Consider the following 25,347-nt stretch of genomic DNA (forward strand, 5'->3'; position numbering starts at 1 on the left):
TTGTGTCCTGAACATTGCTGTTAACATAAGACCTTTTTATAGCGGGATGTTATTTGTTTTTCCAGTCTTGATTTTGGACTTGATATTAAGGTCAGGCTCTGTGGGAGCTGCTTTCTTGGGGTATTATGTGTTGTGTTTTTCCAGGCTCTCAGGACCAGCTCATGCTGGGGGCCTGTAAGCTTTTGGTCTGATTGCTACCCCACCTCCCCCCCACCTGGCCTCTGCATGTTCCTGACCTTGTTTGGGGTCTGAGCAATAATGATTGCTGCTAAACTTGTCCTGTACACGCCCGCTGGGAAGTCCTGCTGATCGTGAGTGACAGAGCGGCAGGCTCCCTTTGGTCTGGGCTTCCTACCCTCCTTATTTCTCTACAGGTTGGTCTAGAACCAAGACCCCGATCTGGTCCTGCCAGCTACTCTCTCAGTAGTTGGGCTTGGGCCTTCTGCTGCACCCATGGGTGCAAGTCCCCTCAGTCCTGGATCTGTGATCCAGAACTGAGCAGTGAGGGACTGCTCAGTTCTGCTGGAGTTCTCAGGACTGCTGCCATCAGACCCCAGTACCCTGGCATGGGTCTGGCACTTCCTCTTGCCCTGGTACACAGCCTCTTCCTGTACTGCAATGCTTCATGTGAGGCACCCCTGGCCAGACCCTGGCCCCAGGGTCCACAGACCTCTCCGTCTGTCTCTAGGCCAGACAGCCCAGGCTATGACTTTTCTTGGATTCCCCCATCAGGATCAGGTCTGGGGTGTTTGCTGTTTGGAGGACTTTGGGGAGGGTGGTGGTGGTGGTAAGGAACTCTCTGTTCTGTTTCCTGCAGGCCTCTCTCCTGACTCCTCCTCCTTTGAGCTGTGTTCTTGTGGTTAGGTCTGAGTCTGAGTAAATCCAGAGGGCTGTGAGCTGGGTGGTAGAGGGCCTGCTCCCAAGCCCATCTGATGAAGGAATGGAGGATGCTTGGTCTGGAGAACAGAAGGGGCTTGGGGGAGGGACTGAGGAGCCTTCACTTTAGCCCCTCAGAGGGATACTGTCGTGACGAGGGCAGAAGGAGGCTTGTGGGGTGAAGCTTCAAAGATGTAGAACTGGGTTCCCAGCAAAGAGAACCTTCTAGCAATGAAGGCTGTCCCCAGGTAGAATGGGCTGCCTGGGAGCCCGTAGGGGCCCTTGGAAATATGGAGATTCCTATTCTCGTAGGGTTTGAACTAAAGGGCTTTGAAGGTCCCTTTCAGCTTTGAACTTCCTGGCTACAGCCAGTTCTCATCATCCTTGTGGCTCTAAGCATGGGTGGGATTGGATTAGTAACCCCTTTTTCCCTTTGACATTGGCAATCGCAACTATGCGGGTAGAGAATAAACGAGGCGGGGCAGCTAGGTGGCGCAGTGGATAGAGCACTGGCCCTGGAGTCAGGAGGACCTGAGTTCAAATCCGGCCTCAGACACTTAACACTTACTAGCTGTGTGACCCTGGGCAAGTCACTTAACCCCAATTGCCTCACTAAAAAAAAAAAAGAGAGAGAGAGAGAGAAAATAAATGAGGCGCGATAGGCACAGGTTTGTGGAGTGCCTGATATTCTACTGGGTGCTTCACTGCTCTTGTCATTCTCTGTCTTTGTTGCATATTTTTATTGTTTGCCTTTAAAATTCAAGTTTTCGATGGCAAATCCTCCCCCAAAGTGGACCATGAGACCTTTGGGCTCTAAGGTGATGTTGAGACCTCAGCAGCTTTGTTCTCTTCTGACAGCAGCAGCCAAAGTCCCAGCAACATCTGCCTTGGTTTTCAGAGGGTGGCCAACGTAGAGATTTACAGTGGTATGTATGGTCTACGGTATGATGCCCTAACACTGTCATCTGATGCAGTGGAAGGTCAGATTCAGGTTAAAAAGTGTTTTGCTTTTAAGAATTTCATTTGCTATACGGTATTTATGGTACTCCAGATTTCACGTGTCACGAGAAATGAATGTTGTCTGAAATAATTTTTTTTTAACTGAGATATTAGCACAAGAGGCCACAGAATCATAGGGAATGACTAGCAAGAAAAAAACATTACAGGTCACCAACTTTATTTTGGGTCGGCATTATGTGCGTTACTTCAGGGTTACTGTGTTAAACATACATGTTAGAGTTAAAGTTTGGTTGTGAAGGTGCAGAAAAGCGTATTTTCCATCATGTTTACTGAAAGATTGCAGCTTTTGGTGGTGTCAGGAACCCAACCCCCTCTTTCCCAGAGGTTTAATGTATCGACATTTGCATTTGGGGCTTTTGTTTTCTAGGAACTTTGCCCCTGGGGAAGCTGAGGATGGACTATATTTGTGTCGGTCAGGAGATCTGATCTCCTGTTGAAGCCCTTCCCCTTTGCTTTTCCTTTGGGCCAAAGCTTCCCTCTTCCCTCTTCCTTCTTTCTTTTTCTTTCTTTTCTTTTTTTTTTTTTTTTTTTGGTGAGGCAATTGGGGTTAAGTGACTTGCCCAGGGTCACACAGCTAGTTAGTGTCAAGTGTCTGAGGCCGGATTTGAACTTAGGTCCTCCTGAATCCAAGGCTGGTGCTTTATCCACTGCACCACCTAGCTGCCCCCCTCTTCCTTATTTCTTAATGATTCCTATATAGATTTGCTAATAGCCAGTGAGTGAGTGCCCCATTATTGGGACAAATGAGGGTGAGTGGCTTCCTCTCACTGCCCAGGCTTTGCTAAGGGATCCTGGCAGGCTGATGTCGTGCATTAGTCATTTGAGTCTGGGATGCCCCTCCCCACCCCCACTATGCCACTGCCTTCCTGGGCAGCAGGTGTGGGGGGGGTGAGCCTCAACTCTGCAAAGAGCTTTGTCCCCAGGCCCTGTTGCTGCCCTTAGGACCCCCTTGGAGGACCAGATGAGCCTTCTCCATGAAGGGGCTTCAGCTCACACAGATTCTATCCTCTGGAAAGGTGCTTGCCCATGTCCAGTCTAGAACCGGCTCATTGAAATGCTGAAGCGTAGGTGACCTCTGCTATCTGCAGGTCCTCATGCCAACGGGGCTCTCACTAGCTCTAGGATTGTGGGGAATCCATGGTTTGCCTCAATGGCAGCCACAGTGTTGGGCCCAGTGGCCACTCTCCTCTGGGAGCGCCATTGGGGCTGACATCTCCAGGTTTCTCCCTAAGCCAAGACTGGGATGAAGCGTTGCTGTCTTGGCTCTCCCTCTTGTCCTGCCTTTCCTGGATTCTGGAGAAGTCTCTCCATTGGGAGACCCAAGAACTGGGGTAGAAGGGCCAGGCTTCTGACTGATGGGAGAGGAGGCCTGAGAGGATCCCTCCCACTCACTGTGAAGCCAATAGGTATTGAGGGAATGTCTCTGCTTACGTTTAGCTGCTTGGCATTAGAAGGGGTCCCCTAAGGAATGCCAGGGACGCTGGAGCAAGCCTAGGTCTCTGGGTAGCTGCTGGCCCCTTGTTGCCTTCTCTATCCTAGTGCTGTAGAGGGATGCCCAGCCTTAGTTCCCCATGCCTGGCCAGCCTGCTCATCCCTTCCCTCAAGTAGCCAGCTCACCCCCTGGCAGTTGCCTCTGGGTTCTAAGAAAACAGGAAGTCCTGGCTCGAGTTTAGCTCCTTTCTGAAAGCCTGGAGTTTGTGCTGCTGCCAGGGGCTCCCCTAGCCCTGGGGTTCTCATCTCCCTTTGCTGAGAGGGGCCGGGCAGCCTCAGTCTGCTGGCATTGCAGGGGCTCGGGCACACCGACTGGCCCTCAGAGCTTTGCCGTAGGACTTCTGTGTAATTCTCTAGGAGCAGGTTCGCCCAGCTGCTGGCAGAGTGAGCGAGTAGGGCTGTGTAGTGTTTTTGTTCCTGCCCCATCAGCAGATCAGGGGGCGGAAAGAGAACCCTAGGAAAGCGGTACAAGGACCTGCTCCTCTGGGCCTGGGGGCCTGGCACTGGCAGGGCCAGTGGGGAGGCCACGCCCAAGGACGGTGCATGGGGAGAGGGGGATTGGGTGGAGGCTGACAGGAGGGGAAGACAGCTGCTGGCTGAGGGTGTAACTTGGCAAAGAAAACCTGGATCCAGCCTGGAGCCTCCAGCTCATGAGAGCAGGTGGGACCCAGGCCTGGCAATGAAGGCAGAGGAGCAATGACTACCAGCATCCTAGGAGAGGGTCCTTAGGCCATCAGAGTAGAGCCTGACAGCTTTTCTATGGATGGGGGAGGTGGAGGGGAAGGAGGAGGTGGGAACAGCCTTGGGTTGGGGGGAAGGGGAGAGTCCTCATCCTGCACTCACCAAGCACTTACTGTTTGGCTTTAGACAAGTCACTGGACCCCTGGGGGCTCCAGTTCCCTCATCTGCCCCAGCAGGCCTGAGATAGTGCCTTGTGCTCCTGGCCCTTGGCCCTTGGCCCTTGGCCCTTGTTCCTCCCACCTCCTTCAGTCTTGTGACTTCAGATCAAACTGCAGCAGTTTTCCTTCCTAAGCATTTTTCCCTTTGACATTTTTTAAATCGATTCTTTTTTCTGTTGCTCCTCCCCCACCCCATGAGTCAGTTACCACTTCAGGCCAGCTGTGTCGGACACTGTGCTTCATCCCACACCTACTGGCCTCCACTTCTCTGCCAAGAGGCGTGTTCCGTCACTACACTGATCAACATTCAGAAGTCTTTCAGTTCTTTTCCTTTGGGTAATCAGGGTCATGCTGGGAATTGTCCTGGGTCTGCTCGTGTCACCCTGTGCGAGACAAGGGAAGTCTGATCGCATTGCTCCTGAGCTCTTCCTGGTTGTCATTTCTTCTCAGTCCCACCCCACAGTTTATTCAGCTAGTTGCCCTCTCCTTCCACTTCTTCCCTCCTTCCCAGTTTCCCCCCTCCTGCCCCAGGACTCTGGGAATCCTTCACTTGACTGGTGTGTGTATGCACCTTTCACTGACTCAGATGACAGCCTCTGTGAATTACCATGGCCCCAAACCCCCATTTCCTTCTGGTGATGAATCTCTTGGAACTTAGCCAGCAGCCAGTCATTCGACCGACCGGCTCATCCTCGCCATGCCCAGACCTATTGGGGTTCAGCCTGCCTGGGCTTGTGTACCTCCATGTCACAATGAGGCATTGGAGGAGGCGGGAAGAGCTAACAAGGACAACTCCTATTAATGCAGTGAAGGAAGGAAGGAAGGAAGGGAGGAAGGAAGGAATGCTCTGAGGTTTGCAAAGCTCATCCCTTACAAGAAAGGTAAGGGCAGGAGGGAGCTCAGGTACCATCCTCCCCATTTTATAGATGAGGAAACTGACCTCTGGGAGGGGTCATGTCCTCTGCCCACAATCCACAGCTAGTAAGTGCCTGAGGCCAGATTTGCCATCAGATCACCTGACTCCAAGTCCAGGGTTCTACTTTATTACACTGCATAGGAAATTCCCATCGCTTTCTCCCTTTGCACCATCTCCTCCACACCCTTTGGGTAAGGCCTCCCTGGCTGCTGCAGGGCCATGGGTGTATGTGACCCTGCCTGTCCAAGAATGTGTGGAATGCTGCTGACCTTTCTCGGTGTGTTTGGGCTGAATGCATGCCCTCCAGGACCAGTGCCAGGAGGGGGCTACTGAAATCAGGTTTCATCCCTCTGAGCATAGAATGCCGGGGTGGGGTTTGTGCCCAGCCTCCCCCTAGGCCCATGTGGATTCTCACCTCCTGACCCACCCACTTGTGGTGAGTTCCATCTTCCTTTCCCTTCTGTGTCAGGGATAGAGAGCCCAGCAGGGCCTTTCCCACCTTCTCTAGTCTGCTTTGAGGTATGTCGGGGATCGAGAGCATGTGTGGTCCAGGGGTCACCCACTAACCTTGGCCAGAGGACCAAATAGGCCCGCTTAGCACTGCTAGCTAAGGACGGCTTTGACCTTTTCCAATACGATAAAACCTTCTTTAAAACTATGCAGACCATTCTCAGTGAACAGTCCGTAGGGAAGCAGCCGTCCCTGGTCTAATCCAACACTTATTTTCCAGAAGATGGAACGGAAACTTTGAGGAGGGAAGCAGGAACTTGGCTGTTAGCACTGAGCTCAAACCCAGATCTTTCAGTGCCTCGGCGCAGGGCTCTCTTCCCCATGCTGCTGCTGGTGGCTCATTTGGGCAACTTCACCTGGCCCGACTGGCCGGCTCCCCTCCAGCATTTTCGTGAGGATCCTTTGTCTGGAAGGGGAAGGAAGGGATTGGCCGCCTGGAAGCCCTTAGCTGGACGGCTTTGAGCGGAGCCTAGTCAAGGAGCTCGTGGAGGGATGGAGTTTAGAGTGTAGGTAGGGGTTGGCCGTCCAGGGGCTGGCGAGTTGTGGGTGAGAGAGAGCTCTGTATGGCTTGTGGTCAGTCCTGGACTCCCAGGGACCTTTTCCTGCTTCCTGGTATTGGCGGAGGAATGGGTTCCTCTGGGTTGAGGACTGGTTGGGCCTGCCTCCGAGGCCTCTCTGAGTCAGCCTGTTTTCAGAGGACTCCACCCTTCTCTTGGCCTTTGAAAGTAAAGCAGAAATGAGAACAGGCACTGCCAAGCCTCTCTCAAAAGACACGTGTTACTTCCTGAGGCCAAACCCCCTCATCTCCATCTCCTCAACTTAGAGAAGGTGCCTCCTGTGCTGGTTCCCTTCCTGTCCTCCTTGAAATAATGAAAACCAGCATTTGTATCGGGCTTTAAAGGTTGCAAAGCACCTACAGATATCTTGGAGCATAGGTGCAATTATCACCCTCATTTTATAGATGAGGAAACTGAGGCAGAGGTGAAGTGACTTGAGCAGGGTCACACAGCTAGTCAGTGTTTAAGGCTGGATTTGAACTCAGGTCTTCTTGGCTCCAGGCCTAGCCCTTTATTCACTGCCACAGGGAAAGTTAAGCATTCCACAAACACTGATGAAGGACCTCCCTCCTTGGCCCTAGGGCCTCTAGTATAAGAGGCGGCACAACAGCTGGGCACGGAGATGAAGGGGCTTATGATCTAACTGGACACAGGTGACTGGCCTATGAGGGAAAGGGAGACGAGGGCAACGTTTGATGTCATCTGTATAGTCTGAGGGGGAGGCTTTGTGGAGGAGGTGGCAACCCCGCTGAGGGACCTGAGCCAAAGGGGAGAGGAGGGAGGGAAGGATGGGGTGTGGGAGGAGGTCAAGGGAAGTAGGAGGAGGGTCAATTAGAGCCCAGCTGTGCATGGCCTTGAATGCCAGGATTGAGTTTATAGTCAGTAGGCTTCAGAGTTGTGCACGTAGGGAGTGGTGTAAAAGACAGATGGGAGAGGGATAGACTGGAAGCAAGAGGGCTGGTTTGGCTATTCTAGTGGTCGAGGCCTTCACTAGGGGCTTGTAGTGGGAGTGGAGAAGGAAAGGATGCCAGAGATGGTGGCAGCTGATTGGAAGGAAAGAGGTGAGTCTGATTTGGTCATGGGGCCCTTGATAAGTCACCTAACTTCTGGGTCTCAAATTTCTTAGCTACGGGGCGGCTAGGTGGCACAGTGGATAGAGTACCGGCCCTGGAGTCAGGAGGACCTGAGTTCAAATCCAGCCTCAGACACTTAACACTTACTAGCTGTGTGACCCTGGGCAAGTCACTTAACCCCAATTGCCTCACTGAAAAAAAAAAAAAAGGAAAAAAAATGTCAGCTACAAAATGAGGGTATTTTTCTCAGGACTCTTTGAAGGCTCTTCCCAGCCTTGTCATCCTAGAATCCAGGTTCTGAGGCTCTGTGCCTAGGAGGAGGCGGGGAGCACCATCAATAAAAATAGAGTGGGGGGAGGCTCTTTGGGGATGAAAAAGATGAGTTGCATTTCAGCTGTGTCCACAGCCCACAGGACCCCTGGGGGACATGCCACAAGCAGTGGGAAATAGCCCTGGCCCACAGAGCTGGAGGGCTTCATCTGCACAGCAGGTGTGACCTTTCAGTGTTCTGGGCTCAGAGCTGGGCCGGGGCTCATGGTGGAGTCTAATAAGACTCACCCAGAATCATCCCAAATGATTGAGAAAGGCTTGGTTTTGAGCCCTGCCCTGGCCTCGCCTTAGCTGTGGTACCTTGGACAAGTCATTGCACATCTCAGGGCCTCAAGTCCCCTTGTAGCTCAGGGCTAGACTAATGAGGATGTCACCCTTTCTGGTTATCATTTGAATCTTAAAACCACACTGTGGTAGGTGGTACCTGGGAAAGAGGTCTCAGCCTCTGCTGTCTAGAGCAGTCCAGGCCAGCCGAGCCCGAGCAGCTGGGCATGGGGGCATTTGGACCGGCCTCAAAGGCCATCCAGTCCAAACTGGCCCTGAACAAGCATCCCTTGGGCAGCAGGAGCCCCAGTGGCCTCGGCGGGAAGGCCTCCAGACCTGGGGCCGGAATAGCTCTGATCTCACTGAGGGAGTGGGATTTTGTAGCGGTGTCGGGGGCTGAGCACTGGGCACCGCTTGGCCTAGGGCTTGGGGGGCCTGGGATGGGTCCCTTTCTCACTCTTGGGAGATGAGGGAGCCTGGAGGTTAAGTAGAACCTGGGTTACCTCCTAAGGGGGCTGGACCGGGGACTCCGTATCTGGTTTGGGGGCGTCTAGGAGGTGGCCCTGAGATTGGGTGAGGTGGGCCCAGGGAAGAGCTGCCTGGTTGCACATACAGGCCATGGTGTGATCTCCAGCACTGGGGTGGGTGCCTTGGACCCTGGGGGGCAGGGCGGGAGTTGAATGAGGAGAGCTCCCCGGCCTGGGGAGGCAGCAGCAGGAAGCTTGGCAGATTCCACACCATGGGCCAGCCTGGGCTCCCAAGGTGTTTTTAGGGGAAAGGAAACAGCAAGGTCCCACCCAGTTGTGCCTGATGTAGCCTTGAGAGCTTCCTGGTGAGCTTCGGGAGGAGCCAGCTTGGAGCTCATCTTTAGTCTAAAGGCCAAAAGAACTGGAGATCCCCTCATCTCCCAGGCCCTCCCTGCTAAGCTGGAGGCCTGGAGTGCTGGGGTCAGTGGCCAGTCACCTGTAGCAACCCCAGCTGCCTGGGGTGGGTGTGAGCACTTATCTGGGGCCTTCTGGGGGAGGAGAGAGCCTGCTGCTCTGTCCCCGGGGCCTGCCCCTTTCTGGGGGAAGGCCAGTGTCCAACTCAGCATCCACCCTCCGCTCTGCTTTGCTTCCCTGGGGGCCCTGGTGGGCCAGACCTCAGCCCATCTCCAGCTGGTTGAGAAAGTCTCAGAAGGGAGCCTGGCAGGGGAGTGGGGAACACTTCAGTCTTGCCCACAGGGCCCTTACACTTTAAACTGGGCTTCAGGCTGCAGATGCTACAATGAGCTGTACCTGGGAGTGGGGGCACATGAAAAGTGAATCCCTTAGGCCTTTGTGGGGGGCTGGGGGGCTGGGCTCTGTGCGGCAGGAACACAAGAGGCAGAAGATACCGACTGAGAGGGCGTGGCTATGGGAAACCTAGCTCAGGCCCTTCCTGGGTGGGAGGCCTGGCACCAGTCTTCTCTAAAACACCCAGGGGGTGGGATGCTGCCTAGGGAGCTTCTGCCCTTTGGGGGAGTCAGAATCTTGGGAATTAGAGGTCAAAGGAAGTAAGACACCCACGTGTACACACAGGGACACCCCCACCCACAGGCACACCCACAGGAAGCCCAGAACAATACCAGGGGAGTGTAAGGGCTCCCTGCTTCTGCTTTATTAGGAGGCCTTGGGGAGGTAGAGACAGAGTGGTCCAGTCACCCCTGCACACGTGGATCGGCCTGCCTAGAGTACGGTGTCTGTGGAAAATCTGATTTACTAAAGAAAAAAAAGACTAGATTTGGGAGCAGCACAGAGACAGAATCCGTGATCTGAGAGCCAGGATCCTAGACTGGAGCCGGGAAGGGCTGAAGGCGCCTAGTTCATCCCTTCATTTTACAGACAGAGTCAACTGAGGCCTGAGAAGGCGTGAGAGTTGACCAAGCCTGCAGAGCTTGGGGTGGGGGGAAGGGGGGTTAGGACTAGAATTCAACAAATGCAATTAAGCAAATGTTTATGACCCACCCCCTACGGGGCCTAGCCTGGTGCCCTCACACTGCCCTCCTAGGCCCTACTCATGTCGGCCTCTCTGGGGGGACAGAATGAATGAGGTACCCACATAAGTGCCCGGTATGGCCACAGCAGGCCACAGGGGCACCCGGAGAGCGAGTGGGGATGGGACAGCCATGGCTGACCAGGGGGCCCTGATGAGGGAGGGCTTTTATACCACCTTGAGGACTTGGTTATTTAGTCTCCGCAGGCACCTGGGGTGTCACTGAAGGTTGCTGAGAAGGGGAGTGCTGAGCTGCCAGGCAGATAGCAGCAGAGGAACTGGAGGGGTGAGCTTGGGCGCCAGACCAGGGTCTCTGGCATCCTTACCTGGTGCCCTGACACACAGGGAAGGTGACCTTGAGCAACCTGTAGAGGCCAGTTTTATTGAAGGAAGTTCAATTTACCCTTTTTTCTTCCTGAGAACACGCCTGTCATCTAAAGCAAGGTCTGCATGGTCTGAGAACGGGGTCAGAGGTCAATGGTGGCTTCTCCTTTATGGTGTATTCATGGAAACTCAGGGGGTGGGGCAGGTAGAGCTGAGCCCCAGGGCACTCTGGGGAAGGTGGGGTGACCAGGCCTCTTATAGCTGCCATCGGAGGCCAGAAAACACTGAGAACCCTTTCCCTCCTAAACTTACAAATCCAGTGGGGTTAAAAATAAAACTTTACTAGGTAATTAAATAAAACATCACATCAGCAAAAGTCAGTTCAAAGCTCAGCTGGTCAGGTTTGCCAAGTGGTAGCTGGTGCTGCTGCCCATCGCAGCCAGGTGGGGGAGGTGGAAGTGAAGCTTGGCCACCCTCCAGGCCTGGTCAGAGCAGGAGAAAGCCTTTGCTGACTGAGGGTGCCAAGCAGCTGGAGGGCGCCTCATTCCTTCCTGGAGGAGGCCACGCTGGCCGCTGGGCTGTTGGTCCAGCAAGTCCCGCTTCCTCCATAAGTGTGCATGGAGTGTACAGAAGCCGTGGGGTCGGCCCGGGCTGGACCAGCTCCGGTCACTGAGGGACAGATTGTTAACTGACTTCCTCGTAGACCCCTGGTCCCAGCCCTGGCACCTCTGCCTACCGGTGCTGGTTCAGGGGTTGGGCCTTCGGTCCGCTTCTCTCCTGGCTCTGACAGTCAGCTCCCTGGTGACCCTGGCCCAGCTACTTCATCTGGACCTCCCTAGCTGCCTCGCATGGGAAGGCTTATGATGATCCCTCTAAAAAGTCTGGACCTTATCTCTCTGCGAGACAGCTAGCCTGAATATGCTCTCCCTCAACCCTGCTGGAGAACAAGGGTGCGCTCCTGTGAATGGGGCAGTGTGGTTACAGGGTCTTGTCTGCTTTATCACCTCCAGGGACTGGGGTCACTTACCCTCCACCGAGGGGCCACGGCCACTTGAACACTTCTTGCCTGTTTGCAGGTTGTAAGAGCTGTAGCCCAGCACACTGGCCTTTCAAAGCCTTTCAGAGATGGCCTGCCAAAAGCCCCCTGGGTGGTGTTCTGGTGTGTGAGGGAGGAGCAGATGGTATGATCACAAGCAACCAGGAAGCTCTCCCCATGCTGGGGGCAGCCACGTTTATGTAGCTTGTTTGAGGGAGGCCGCCTGCCCCATGCGATGACCATCTGAAAGTGGTTCGGGCCCGGTTGAAGGCTCGGGCCCAAGCTGTCACCACTCCTGTTGTTACTGGGTCTCTGTTCTGAGCTGCCCAGATTCTTGGGGAGAAGGGTGCTCCCTCCCCCCTGGGACCCATGTCCCCAGACGCCAGGCTCTGCTTTTCCAGCTAGTAAAGGTCATCATGACAGGTTTCCGGCAGAGAGAAAGTCAGGGCTGGTGCCAAGTCCTCAGACACATCCTGTTCTAAGCATGGCGGAGCCGCCCGGGCTGGGAGCCGCCGGGGCTGGGCGTCCTGTGGCCCCAGAGGCTTCTGAGTCCTGCTGCTTCATTTTACCCGTGAGGACCCCTCGCCCAACGTGTCTCACCGGCAACTGAGCCCAGATTTTGAGTCCGGGCTTTTCAGCTCCAAGTCCGGTGTTCTCTCTCTGTCGCTGTTTCCTAAATCCCAGGGGTTGGGCCCAGCGTCTGCAGAGAGGAAGGGAGCTGACCTCATAGATCCTGGTCCCAGATCAGTTTGGGCAGAGAGCTGGCCAGATCGTGTGGATGGAACAGCTCATGGGCTCGGCCGTGTCGGCGACTGCTTTCCCCCCCAAAGCCTGCTGCTGGGTCACACTGGGTCTGTTGGACTCAGGACCAGCCCCACACTGGGACAGCACTTGTTAATGAGGCCACCGGCGAGGAAACTCGACGGCTCCTTTTCCCACACTTGACATTCAGACATCTTGGGTAACGGACATCAGACGGAGTTTGTAAATAAGCCAGAATGCAGCAGGGGCCGCCTCGAGAGGAAGGGGAGGACCCTGGTCAGCCGTGAGGGGCTGGGGAGTCTGCCAGCTAAAGATGGCGTCTGCTGCCGCTTTCTGCTCCCTGGCCCTCATTCACACTTGGCTTTAACAACATTTCACACTCGGTCAAAGGCCAATAAGATCAAGGCAAGGACGTTTCCTTGGCTGGGGGGACCCTACCAGTTATTGGGGGGCAGCCCAGCGGGCAGGACCCTGCCCTTGTGCCACCTGACCTCAGTCCATCCTCCAGGATTGTCACTTACCTGGGATGCTCAGCCCCAAGGGATGAGTCTTTCTCAAAGGAGTTCTGAATGAGTCAGTCAGTGAGCATTTGAGCATTTATTAAGTGCTTACGGAATGCCAGACGCTGTGTAAAGTATAGGGATACAGGGGAAAAGTAAAAACAGTTCCTGCCTTCAAGAGAGACAACATGTTGATAGATGGGTACAGTGTGATGGGATAAAGGAATGTGGGAGTCCTTGGAACATGGATGTGAAACGTTTGTGGGGTGATGATGTGATCAGATCTGATCATCCCCGTCACGTGGAACCAAGGACTAGATTGTGAGAGTTGGGGTATTGGAGGGCCCTCCTGTGACATCATTGTCCCAGCTCTGCTTTCCTGTGGGCTTCTAGTGTCTCTGAATTCTCTCCGTCTGTTGTTTCATGATATCCCACAGCCGCCGTTTGTTCAGTAACTCCTCAGTCGACAGGCACCCGCTTTTGCCCAGTTCTTTCCCTGTGGGGTCTGGTCCCGGCATCGCCTGATCAAAGAGCATGTACTGTTTGTGCTTTATTTCTCTCCCCAATGAATCACTGACTGTGACCAGAGATTCAGAACTGGGAGAGACCATGGGGGGGGGGGGGCTGTGTCCTCCAGCTCCCTCAGTTTACAGACAGGGAAACTGAGGCCAAGGGAGGGGAGGAGACTTGCCCCAGATCACCCAGGGAGGAGGTGACAGAGCTGGGATGAGGGGCCCTCCACCTCACCTCCTGGGTCAGAAGAGTGGCTACTCAAGACACTCGAGTGCACCTTTCTTGGGGCTTTTCTTCCCTGTTCTTTCCTTGGACTGAGCTGGGGAGCAGGGGGAGATGGGAGCCTCATCACCAGGGCCAGGGTGGGCTGGGCCCAGTGGCAGTGGTCTGGCTCTGACTCGATTTGCTTTTTGTTCCCCTAGATTAGAGGAAGTCCCCCTGGAAGTGCTGAGGCAGAGAGAGTCCAAGTGGCTGGATATGCTGAACAGCTGGGACAAATGGATGGCCAAGAAACACAAGAAGGTGGGTGTGCCCCAAGGGAAGAGGGGCTACGGCCTCTCCAGCCAGGTTCAGCCAGGCTCCAGCTGGGTGTGGGACCCACGGTCTAATGGGGCAGACACACGCCCCCACCCGGGGATGCTGTGGGGACCACAGATGATGGAGGAGGGCAGGCCACTGGCAGCAGACGAGAAGTGGCAGGGAGGATGAAGGTTCCAGGGCTCGGGGAACAGTGGAAAGGTCAGGGAGGCTGATGAAGCTGAGGGGCCTGGCCCAGCTCTGGAGGCCCAGCAAGGGATTCTTTGGAGCCGGTTCTATTTCGTGGCCCCCGCTCTGACCCCGGGGCCGCTCCTGAGCAGGCCTCCCCCTTGGCCCGTCCCCGCCCCTGCCAGTTTGCCTGGGACTGTGCCCGCTTTGTCTCAGAGGCCCAGCGAGGCCCCGCCCCCCTGCCCTTCAGGAGGGGGCATCTGCACCCAGCAGAGAGAAGCCGTCGTGGTGCTTTCTCCTGGCTGGTCCCCGGGGACCGGTTTGCCCATTGGGGTGTCCCAGCTGACCCGGTTAGAAAGGGGCCAGAGGTCTGAGGCTGCCGCCAACCGGGGGTTGGGGGGCCTCTCCCAGAGCCTCGGCAATCTTGAGGCGCTTCTTCTTGGAGTGGCCATTGGTGTCTGCTTTGTCCCCGCTGTAGGCCCCTCCCCAGAATGGGGGTTTTGAGCCCATGTTCACACCCTCAGATCTCTTCCCTTGGTGAGGTTCCTAAGGAAGAAGACCTGAAGCTTGGGGGAGGGGGACTGGATCTGGACAGGGCGGGGTCAATTTCCTCCCTGGGTGATCTTGGAGAGGGCCCTACATCTGGATAGGGGATGGAAGGCCCGGCGACCTTGGGCAAGTCACTTTCCCTCTTTAGAGTACAATTTCTTTGTCTGAAGGGCTTGCTCTCTTGTGGAGGGCTGCATTTCTGAGGTGTCTCTGAGTGCTCTGTTCTGTGACAGCAGAAGCTTCTAGGCTTGCTGCCTTGGGGAAGGCTGTTGGGGGCCCCAGGCCAGCTCAGTCCTTGGCCAGGGAGGGCACACTGGTGGCCCTGGGAGCGTTTCATGCCACCCTGGCCCCCGCAGCCTGGTGCTGGGCAGCACCTGTCTCGGGAAGCAAGGCCTGGCCTCCTCCCCACCACATCCCCCCATCTCCCTCCTAATCAGTCTGGAGAGGGTGGTGCCCAGGACCTGTTCCTATCAGGAAACCCAACTTGGCCCCAGCTCACAAGGTCTCTCCTGAGATAGGCCTAGCACGAAATTCCCCTTGCCTAGACCTCTGGGCAGTGGCCGGGGCTGGAGAACACCCCCCAAATGTTTGTGCCCAGAGGAAGAGCAGGAGGAGGCTCCCCTGTACTCCGCCAGCCAGTGGCCCTGGGCAGGTGAGGGCCTCAGGCCCCGGCCAAGCTGGCAGCTCCCCCACACATGTGGATGCTTCCGCTCGTCCTCACTCAGCATCACATCCGGGACTGGCCCAGAGTGTCCTCATCCCCTCCTCTCTGTGGTCCTTGGGGTAATGCTGGCAAGGAGGGAAAGCGTTAGGGAGGCAGAGACTTGTCCTCCTGTGTCGGCCTCCGTGACAGGGCCCGGCCCACCCGGCTCTGCTCTGTTTGACCAGCCAGTCCTTCTCTTGGCATTTTGGCCTTTTGAGTCCCAACCCCCTCTCTTCTTCCTCTGATCCCCAGGGACCAGGCAGACTGCTCAGTGAAGGCCAGAAAGCTTTGGTCTGGGCCAGGCCCAGCTCCCTGAGCAGAAGGGCCCCCGCCTCAGGCCTTCCTGGAGGAGCCGAGGTTTGGTTTTCTTCTTACCCCCAGAAGGCCTTTGGCTGCTGAGCTGCCCCTCCAAGGAGCAGAGAAGCAACCTCAGTCTCCTCTTCTGCCCAGCCAGCCCCTTCCCTCCTGGGCCGCTCACTTTTGAGCCCTCCCCTCGCCCACCCAGCCGGCTCTGTGTCTCTCTTTCCCTCGCCCCCATCCCACGCCTCCCTGGCTCAGTCTGCGCACTTACAGGCTTTGCCCTCAGAGCAGCCAGTGCCTTCCTTCCCTGCCCCTGGGGGCTCTGGGGCTGCCTCTTGCCACTCATGCCCATGAGGATCCCCCTTGGTCAGCCCCCGGCAGTACGTGGGGCAGCCTACTTCCCTTCTGGGTGCCGGGCTCCTTCCCATAAAATGAGCGGAGTTGATGCAGTGATCTCTGAGGCGGTCCCTGCTGCCTGACATCCTGGCAACAAGATTGGAAGTTTTCTGGCCCGGGGCCTGTGGGCCCCAGCCCACCTCGGGCACCCCTAGGCGGCGCTCTCCCTTCTATGCCCTATTCTATCCCCTCATCTCCATGACGGGGAGGGGGGTGGGGTGGGGGGTGGGGTGGTTGTCTGAGTCTGGTCTCCCACGCCCAGCTGAGACCCTGCATTCCTCAGCCAGCCAGGCCTCAGATCAGCCAGCACAGAGCCTGAGTTAGAGGAGATGGTTCCCTTCCGTCTGGCCTGAGTGCGGCCTTTGGGGAGGTCTGTCCTGGCCCCCTCAGGACCTGAGATGGGGAAAACCGGGGATTCCCAGCCTGTCCCTGGGGCCTCTGCATTCAGCCTCATCGTCTTGCCAAGCTTCCGGCCTTTGGTCTGAGCTGGCTGCACGATGCCTCTGATCAGTGCCACAAGGTGTGGGGACTTCCCTGCACCCCGATAAGCTAGACCCGGGATTCTCCGACAGTTCTGGCCCTGGAAGCGTACCTCAATGCCTGTGCCAGGGACCTGTCCAGTGATGTAAATGTTTGTCTCCTGGGCCTCACGTGGCTGAGGAGAACCCAGGGATGGGCAGTGTCTGCAGGGGAAATGCAGGCTTCTTGACAGGCAAGGAAGCAGGTCAATTTGCCCACCAGGGCCCAGGGGAGTCAGGCTGGCTACCTCAGGGCTTTGAGGCCTGCCTGGAGCCAGGCTAGAGGCCTGCTTAGAACCTCCCCCATGGCTGCCCGGGAGGCTGGCCTGCTGCTCGGACATGCCTTAGGGGTACAGGACACCCCTCTGTCCATCCCCCCTCCAAGACCTGGAAAAGAAAGAGCTTAGTCAGCTCCTCTATCCTGATCTTCCTCTTCTGGCCGATGACTGGCCAGGGAATCCCCACTTTGAAGCTGACATAGGCAAGTCCCCCACCTTGGCTCCCCTCCCCTTGGAAGAGGGTTGGGGCAGAATGTACTCAGATCTTTGACTGGGGACACCCTCCCCTCAACTGCTGTCCCCTCTGGGAGCCAGGGCAGACAAGAGGAAGAGAGACGACCTCAGCAACTGGGTCTGAAGGCCAGCTCTGGCATGGGGCAGTGCCCTAGGAGTGGTCTCCACCGTGGGCCTCAAGCTTCCTGACCTGTACAATACCCTTGCCTTTCCTGCCTCCTGGGTGATCAGGAGGAGTGTGCTTGGGCAACTTTAAAGCCCTGTGTCTCTGATGATCTTCCCAGGCCACCTTGGGGGACCCAGGACACTGGCCTGGCCTTGGGAGACTGCTCCCAGGGCTCTGTCTATCCCAGGCTTCTCTTCTTCCTGGGCTCCTGTGTCCCAGGCTGGGTGATCCCAGGCAGATCAGCTGGCCGCCTGCAAAGCCGCCACCACCGCCTTCATTTTTGGTAGCTCGAATGAGCTCTTCTGGGGACTGAAGTCTCATCATTCATCCTCATACCAGCTCCAGTTCTTTTCTTCGTTGTCTGAGAGGACTCGTCCCAAAATAGTCCCACCTGGGGTGGGAGAGGGGATGGGGGACAGGGACACTAGGGGGCCAGCCTCCAGTGGGCTGGAGTCCTCCAGGCTGCTAAGCGTCCCCTAATCCTGCTGGTGTCTGAGGGGCCGCGCAGTCCTCATTGCTCAGAGGATCCACGGTGGGGAAAGGCCAAGTCAGTCAGCATTCAGTAAGCCATTATGGGGTGCCTGGCACAGTCCTGGGCACCGAGCATTCAAATACATACCCAAAGAAAGAGGACCTGGACTGGGAGTGCAGGCCCATGGTCTCAGCCAGCTGGAAGGCGCCTGGCCTCAGTACCTCAGTGGGCTAAGCCAGTTGGGTATGAATATGGGGGGGGGGGCCTTGTGAGCCGGCCCAGGCTGGAGGTGAGTCAGGCCCTGCCAGACCTGGACAGAGGTAATGAGGGAGGGAGGAAGGAAGGAAGGAAGGAAGGAGCGTGCGAGGAAAGACGCTCCCTGCGCTCCCGGGACATCCCCTCTCTGCTCTCCCTCCAGCCTTCAGCAGCCGCTCTCTTCTCTCTGCAGATCCGCCTGCGCTGCCAGAAGGGCATCCCCCCATCTCTGCGGGGCCGGGCCTGGCAGTATTTGTCAGGAGGGAAGGTGAAGCTGCAGCAGAACCCTGGGAAGTTTGACGTAAGGAACAGCAGCGCTCGGCACCCCTCCCTCCCCTGCCCCTGCCCCAGCCCCTCGCGTGCAGATCTGGCTGAGCGGCCCTGGAGGCGCAGGCCCGGCCACTGGGGGTCCCGCGTCTTAGCCGGGCAGTCGGGTCAGGCAGCGAGATGCCAAGGCCCCTAGTGGTGCTTCCAGAAGGGCAGAGGCGTGGCCCCAGCAGCCTCCTGAGGGGTCCCTGAATGTGCCCCTGGTGTGCCCAGGGATGGAAGGGCCACGTGGGATCAGAGCAGATCTAGGGCCGTGGAGACAGACTCTTTCTCACCCTCATTTTTACAGAGGAAGAGACTGAGGCCTAAAGGGGCTGAGGGAGTGAGTCCTGTCGCCGCCCCCCCCCCCATTATTTCTAGGATGGGTAGTTGGAGGCCCGGGCTGAAGGCACTTGCAGGCCACACCTACCGGGCCTCAGGGGTTCGTTCTGAGTCTCCTTGGCTTGGGGTCTCATGGGTCCTGAATGTCTAGGCCAGGTGCCCCCAATTTCTGCTTTCAGGAGTTGGACCTCTCACCAGGAGACCCCAAGTGGCTGGATGTGATTGAGAGAGACCTGCACCGACAGTTCCCCTTCCATGAGATGTTTGTGTCCCGTGGGGGCCATGGGTAAGCAAAGTGGGCTGCCAGCATTGATCAAGCACCTACTGTGTACCTGGCCCAGGGCTTAGCCCTGGGGGCACAAAGGCAGGCCCTACCCGCCCTCAAGGAGCTCCCAGGCTCAAGGGGGAGGGTCTGGGGAGGCGGGGACTTGGGGAGTCTCAAAAAGACTCCTCCCTTTTTCACCCAGAAAAATGGAGTCCTTTCAGCCAGCTGATCTTTTCTGTGGTGTTTGAAAAGCAAATTCCCCAGAGGACCCTGGCACGTTCATCTTCACTAATTAGCCTTCATTCAGTTTGGATGCACTTGTTGGCTCTTTTCCTGGGAGCTAGAACTGGGCAGGAACACGGGCTCCCTTGAAGCAGCAGGAAAAGAGGGAAGGAGGGCACATTACCTCGTTTTTGAGATTGGGATCAGGGCTCGTTGTGCCAGTGTTCTTCAAGTCGTTTTTCAGTCGTGTTCGACTCTTCATGCGCCCAGTTGGGGTCTTCTTGGCAGAGACCCTGGAGGGGTTTGGCATTTCCTTCTCCAGCTCATTTGACATATGAGGAAATTGAGGCAAGCAGGGTAAAGTGACTTGCCTAGGGTCACACAGCTAGTGAGTGTCTAGGCTGTATTTGAACTCGGATCTTCTGGACTCCGGACCCAGTGCTCTATCCACTATGGTGCCACCTGGCAGCCCAGTTCTGCCAAAGGGAAATGTTGAGAGAAGGCTTTGAACAAGGAGTGTCAGGGCTGGGAGGGATGTCAGGTCCCTGAGAGACTTAAGAGACCACTGGGTTCCAGCTCCCTGAGGAGGCTCAGAGTGGAAAGGGAGCAGACGTTTATGAAGTGCCTGCTCTGTGCCAGGCACGCAGTTGTGGGCACTTCCCACACATCATCTCATTTTAGCCTCACAACCACCCTGGGAAGTCGGTGCTATTAATAATGGAGACAGACAGAGGTTCAGTGACTTGCCAGGCTCGTTAGTTTCTGAGGCTGGATTCGAACTCGGGTCTCCTGACTTGTTCCCTCTTGCTGGGCCCATAGCCGAAGCCCAGAGGAGAAGTGGCTCATGAGCCCCTTGAAGTCCCAGCCTCTCTTCCTCGGGGCCCAAGCCAGGTGAACAACATGGGGCTTGTCTTGGTTGAGGACTGGGATTTGGAGGCCAGGGTGTGGGCCGCAGAGGGGAGATCTGCAGAATGGCAAGCAGCTTGTGGGACGAGGCGGGTGCCCAGGGAGCTTTGCCCCAGGTTGCTTCAAGCCTGGGCCTGTTGGAGGACACCCTGTGGCGGCCCAGCCCACTGATGCTGAGCATCTGGAGCTGAGTCAGCGGCCGGTTGGCAGGTCTGCCCTGTCCCCAAGGCTGGGCTCTGCAGAGATGGGTGAGGGCCTCACGGCCACACCAGGTGGCCTGGGCTGTTTTTGGCCAGACCTGCTGGACCCTCTTTTGTGGCAGAGGCCTGGGGACGGAGCTGCCCGCGTCTCCAGGTCGCCCTGGAAGGAGCAGGCTGAAGGCAGGGAAGAGAAGCCAGGCTACGAGTCACAGGCCGGGGTCTTCTCCCGGCTCTGCTGTGACTTGGGCCAAACCCCGGCTGCCTCGGGTGGCTCTGAGGATCCAGTGAGAGGGAGAGAGACACCAAAGGGTGTGAGAAGGAAGGCTTGTGAGGGCCTGGCCTGCGAGGGCCCCGGACTTCTTGGTCTGGGTCTAGCTCCGGTTTCTTCCGGTTTCCAGTTGAGTGAGAGCAGCACTGGGTTGGGCCTGGGGTCCCCAGGGTGGAATTCTCCCTCTTACCAGGTGACCTTGGGAAAGTCACTTCCCTGTGGCCCTGTTTTGCTCCTTGGTGATGAGACAGGGATGACTCTCAAGAGCCAGGCTGTGGGTGATGGCCTGCACCTTCCCCCCAGGCACAGCCACCAGGCTGAAAGCTCTTGGCCCAGCCCAGCCCAGCCTGTTGGGCCCTGGGCACCATCTCACTGCTTTGCCCCTTTCTCCAGCCAACAGGACTTGTTTCGGGTGCTGAAGGCCTACACCCTCTACAGGCCAGAGGAGGGCTACTGCCAGGCGCAGGCCCCTGTGGCGGCCGTCCTGCTCATGCACATGCCTGCTGAGGTACCCGCCTGGTGCCTTGGGGTGGGGGGTTCATGGGGCCTGCAGGGGAGCCCCCATCCCCCACAGGGAGGGAGAAGTGGTCAGAACCCTGAGGGCATCCTGGAGGCAGCGCCTGGCAGGACCTGACTCCTCTTCTCCTGTCACAGCAAGCTTTCTGGTGCCTGGTGCAGATCTGCGAAAAGTACCTGCCGGGCTACTACAGTGAGAAGCTGGTGAGCTGCCTACGTGCCCCCCTCAGGGACCCCTGAGCAGCCTCTGCCTGGCCGGGGGCTGTCACACAGCCTTGTTTTGGCCCCACTCCGGGATCAGAATGCCAAGCTTGGCCAGAGAGCGAGCCCTTTGGGGTGGTGGGGGGAGAGGCGGGCGCCCACCCCATGCTCCCTCTTGTCTGCCTGAACCCTGGCCTGCTGCTGGTGGGGGATGGGGGGTGCGGTTAGGATGAGATACTCACCCCTGCCCCTCGCTGCAGGAGGCCATCCAATTGGATGGGGAGATCCTGTTCTCTCTGCTGCACAAGGTGTCCCCCGTGGCCTACAAACACCTGAGCAAGCAGAAGATCGACCCCATCCTGTACATGACGGAGTGGTTCATGTGCGCCTTCTCCAGGACCCTGCCCTGGAGCTCTGTGCTTCGTGTCTGGGACATGTTTTTCTGTGAAGGTACAGGGCTTCTCCTGCCCCCTTGGGAGCCTAGGCCATGGGGACAGGTGATCCTTGTCAGGGCATGAGCCAGCCCAGCTTGGCTGTTGGGAAGAGCCGGGCTGAGAGGGCTGAGTTTGCCCCTTACCAAGGTGCCAGCCCGGGTAATCGGCATGCTTTGATTGAGACTCGGCCGCTCAGAGAGGCCCTGGCACAAAGGGGGCTCTGAGGCCAAGGTCTGGAGGCAGGACTGGGGAGGAGGCTCATGTCTACTTTGGCCATAGCAGTGACTCCCAGGACCCTTAGACACCCTTGGAAATTGGGTCCCCCTCTTCTCCCAAAAGAGCCTCTGCTCATGTGGGCAATAGCAGCATGTTCTGCCTTGGAAAGGAAAGTGGAGCCTCCCGGCATAGCTGCACAGCAGGAGGTGCTATGGGCGCGGGGCCAAGGCCCAGGGAAGGTCCCCTCAGACAAGAAGACCAAGGGTTCAGTGTAATCTCCACTAAGCGTTTAAGTGCCCAGTATGTGCCAAGCCCTGGGCCCAGTGCTGGGATACAACTAAGAAAGAGAGAGGCGCTCCCTGTCCTCTAGGACCTTCCAATCTGAAGGGGGGTGGGGGGTTAGAAAAGGGGAAGGAGATGAGGGGGGACCAGAGGAGGGGAAGCCAGGCCAGGCAGCAGATACAGGGAAGCCTGGGCTGAGTCCAGGCTCTGTCCTCTTTGAAGGAAGATGTTGGGAGGAGCTTGGTCCTCTGCCCTTCAGGAGGACAGGGTGGATGCTGGCCCCAGAGCCTTGGGACAGACTCGCCTGAGGCCATAGAGCTCTTAAGAGGCTGAGCTGGACACTGAGCCCCCTCCTGACCTCAGGGCCCTGCTCTCACCCCCATCACCCCTTTGAGGGTTCAGAGCCTGAGGAGGGGGGAGGCAGTGGGCCTGTGCTGAAGCCAGGCTGGCCCCCACCTGGGAGACCAGATTGTCTCTCTGTCAGGAAGGATTTAGGGTCCCTCCTCATGGGACCAGGCTGGAGTCAGGGCAGGGATTAGGCCCTAGACCAATCTATGGGAGGAAGCAGCTGCTAGAATGGGAAGAACATCTGTCGTCACAAGAGCTGGGTTCAAGTCCCACTCAGTTACTCGAAGAATAACCTTAGGGAAGTCTGGCCCTTGTTGAGCCTTGGTCACCTCCTCCGTTAACTGAAACAGACTGTGTGTGAGGGGAAGCGAGGGGGATTAGACGCCCCCCCCCCCAAGTCTCTCCCAGGTTTAAAGCCCAGGATCTCAGCATGATGGTGGACCCCCTACCCACTGAACTCCATGGGGCTAAAGGGGCCTCATTTCTGCTTACAGCCTGGACAGGGGTGGCTGGGGGTCTGCAGATGGGGCCTCAAGCTCCCCTGAGGGCTGAAGGGGTGCCCAGGGGCCCACAGGGAGAAGGCAGTATAGGGGCAATGCCTGCACTCTTGCCCCCCACTATTCTCCCTCACCACGCCCCACCCTGTGAACTGGTGAAACACTGCCGCCCTCCCCACCAGCTAGGAGGCCTGGCTGGGGCCAGAACTAAAGGGGGCACCGTTCCTCCAGAGCTGCTCTGCACCGCCTCCTGCTGGGTGTGTGAACAGAGAGCGCCTGGTCCTGGGTTCGAATTCTACCTCCTGCTCTCGTCAGTGCTTGTGAAGCTGTTCGGTCAGCTTCAACTGCACCTCAGTTTCCTCACTGGAGAGCAATGAGGGTAGTGCTGGCTCACCTGGCTCCCTACAGTCACCCAAGGCGGGGGTTGGGAGGGATGGGGTGTGGGGCCCTGGCCCTGAAGTGTCCCACTGGCCTGGGCGTGACCTCTGACCGCTCCTCTCCCTGCAGGCGTCAAGATCCTCTTCCGGGTGGGCCTGGTGCTGCTGAAGCACAGCCTGGGCTCCTCAGAGAAGCTGAAGGCCTGCCAGGGTCAGTATGAGACCATGGAGCGCCTGCGGAGTCTGAACCCCAAGATCATGCAGGAGACCTTCCTGGTGCAGGAGGTATGGGGGGCCTGGAGGGGGGCCAGGGAGCTGAGGAAAGGGATTGAAGGTGGTGGTGGGGTGCCCGGGAGGCAGAGGGGCCCAGCCAAGATAGGGGTGGCACGCTCACTGGGCCCTCTCTCCTGGTCTGGCCTCGGGCACCAGGTCATCGAGCTGCCTGTGACTGAGCGGCAGATTGAACGCGAGCACCTGATCCAGCTCCGGAAGTGGAAAGACACGCGGGGTGAGCTCCAATACCAGGCGCCACCGCGGCTCCATGGGGCCAAGGCCATCAGCGAGGCGGAGCCGGCCCCCCGAAAGGCACTGGAGCCCTCTCCCTCCATCCGCCTGCCGCCGGGCACCCAGCTGCCGGCCCCGGGCACCAAGAGCCGGCAGCAGAAACAGGCTGAGAAGGAGCATCAGAAGGCGCTGAAGGAGGCGGCCAAGCGGCAGAAGGGACAGCGGCAGCCCCCAGCCCAGGTGCCCGGCGAGGGCAGTGATCCCGGCTCCGGCTCCAAGGCTGGCCTGGCACCCAAGGAGGCCAGCGGGTCTGAGGATGCGGAGCCCAAGGACTTGCCTCATCATTCCAAGGAGAGCCTGACTTCCCAGGAGAGTGAAGACACTTACTTGTAAAAGGGCCAGGGCTTCCCGATTCCTCAGTTTCCCTTTCCTGAAGGGCAGCCAGGCTGGGAGGGGGCATTCCAGCAGGCCCTTTGTCCCCCAGAGGGTGGGGGACAGGGAGCTTCCTATAGCCTTGACCAGCAGTGAGGGGCATCTTGTGTGGCCCGAAGGGCTTGGAGACAGAAGGCGGGGCCTTGGCAGTAGCTGGCCCCTGGGGATCGTCCATCCCCTTCTGTTTGCCGGGCCCTGGCACCCTTACCCTCTTCCCATCAGCAATAAGGTGAGAGCCCCTCAGCCTCAGTGACTATTTATTTTCTCTGGTATTGGGCTGCCCACGCGGTCTAGGGGTCCGGACCGTGACCAAGCATCCATCCCTCGCCCCAAGGTCCCGGTGTTCTTGGGCTCCCAGGCTCTTGCTGGTCACCATGAAATCATGGGCTTCCTGTTGCCCCAGTTGGGGCTCTTCCAAACTCACCCCTGCCCTGGGGGTGGGACTGGGACCAGGCTTCCCTCCCCCTCAGCCTCCAGCCCCTTTCAGCCTAATAGGCTCAGACCCTCAGCTACTCCTGTCCTGGGGAGGGGCTCCACCCGCTGGAAGGGCCTTCACCGGGAAGGGGCATGAGTCTGCCCTGGATGGGGTGGGCACAGGGAGCCCGTTCCCTGGGGGGAAGAGCCGAGGGGATGGGCTCTCTTTGTGTACAGTAATGGTTTTGTACAGAAATAAACTGGGATATATAAAGAGATTTGGGACCACTCTCTTTGGTGGGTGGGGTCGTGGCAGAGCAGGGCCCAGCCCCCAACTGGGGATGCCCCATCCTGAGGCCTCTGTGACTGAGGAGCCAGGTTCAGATCCTACCTCGGAAGCCTTTACCTGGGTGACCTCCTTGGCCTCAGTTTCCCCAGTTGCAAAAGGCAAGGGTCAGACTGGATAGCCTGAGGGCCTCTGGTGCTGGGCCTCTGACCTTGCTCAGGATGTTAGGCCTCCAGTCCTAGAGCTGGTGCCCTCAAGTAAGACCCCCCCCAAGTGGGGATTCACAATTCGGCTCTCCATTTGACAGGGCCCCCTGGATTTTCCACCCCTGCATTTCCTGCTCCCGCCTGGGGCTGAGGGAACAGATTTAACACATTCACTGGGGGGGGGGTTCTGGCTGAAGGGGGGTTCAAGGTTCAAATGGGAGGTGGGGGCCAAGGGGTACACCGAGGTTGGGGCTGGCCTGCCAACAGCTGCCCTGGATCACCTTGGCACCAAAGGGCCCACCTAAACTCTGAGTCTGAAAGGGGAAGGTGGCTTCTGGCTCCTTCCTCCCCACTGATGTTTCCGCATATTGGAGGGGGTGGTGACCTATTTACTCAAGGTAGGTGGGGCTTCGGGAGCCCAGTGGCCCTCATCTTCTAAAGAGGAAGAAACACCAGGCCTGAGAG

At 57.5% G+C, this 25,347-nt stretch overlaps 1 protein-coding gene across 1 annotated transcript in view; it reads left to right on the forward strand.

The window, feature by feature from the left end:
• TBC1D10A (TBC1 domain family member 10A) overlaps window positions 1-24,659 on the forward strand; it is a 35,270-nt gene extending 10,611 nt beyond the window's left edge. Inside the window, exons 2-9 of the mRNA XM_043979049.1 lie at window positions 13,507-13,606; window positions 17,854-17,961; window positions 18,488-18,594; window positions 20,563-20,677; window positions 20,824-20,889; window positions 21,147-21,336; window positions 23,171-23,325; window positions 23,470-24,659. Of these exons, the coding sequence (XP_043834984.1) occupies window positions 13,507-13,606; window positions 17,854-17,961; window positions 18,488-18,594; window positions 20,563-20,677; window positions 20,824-20,889; window positions 21,147-21,336; window positions 23,171-23,325; window positions 23,470-23,937 (1,309 nt within the window). The 3' untranslated portion in view covers window positions 23,938-24,659. The remainder of the gene's footprint in view (window positions 1-13,506; window positions 13,607-17,853; window positions 17,962-18,487; window positions 18,595-20,562; window positions 20,678-20,823; window positions 20,890-21,146; window positions 21,337-23,170; window positions 23,326-23,469) is intronic.
• The last annotated feature ends 688 nt before the right edge of the window (window positions 24,660-25,347 follow it).

This window comes from Dromiciops gliroides, chromosome 1 (genome assembly GCF_019393635.1).
Source record: "Dromiciops gliroides isolate mDroGli1 chromosome 1, mDroGli1.pri, whole genome shotgun sequence".
In the NCBI taxonomy this organism is placed as follows: Eukaryota; Metazoa; Chordata; class Mammalia; order Microbiotheria; family Microbiotheriidae; genus Dromiciops; species Dromiciops gliroides.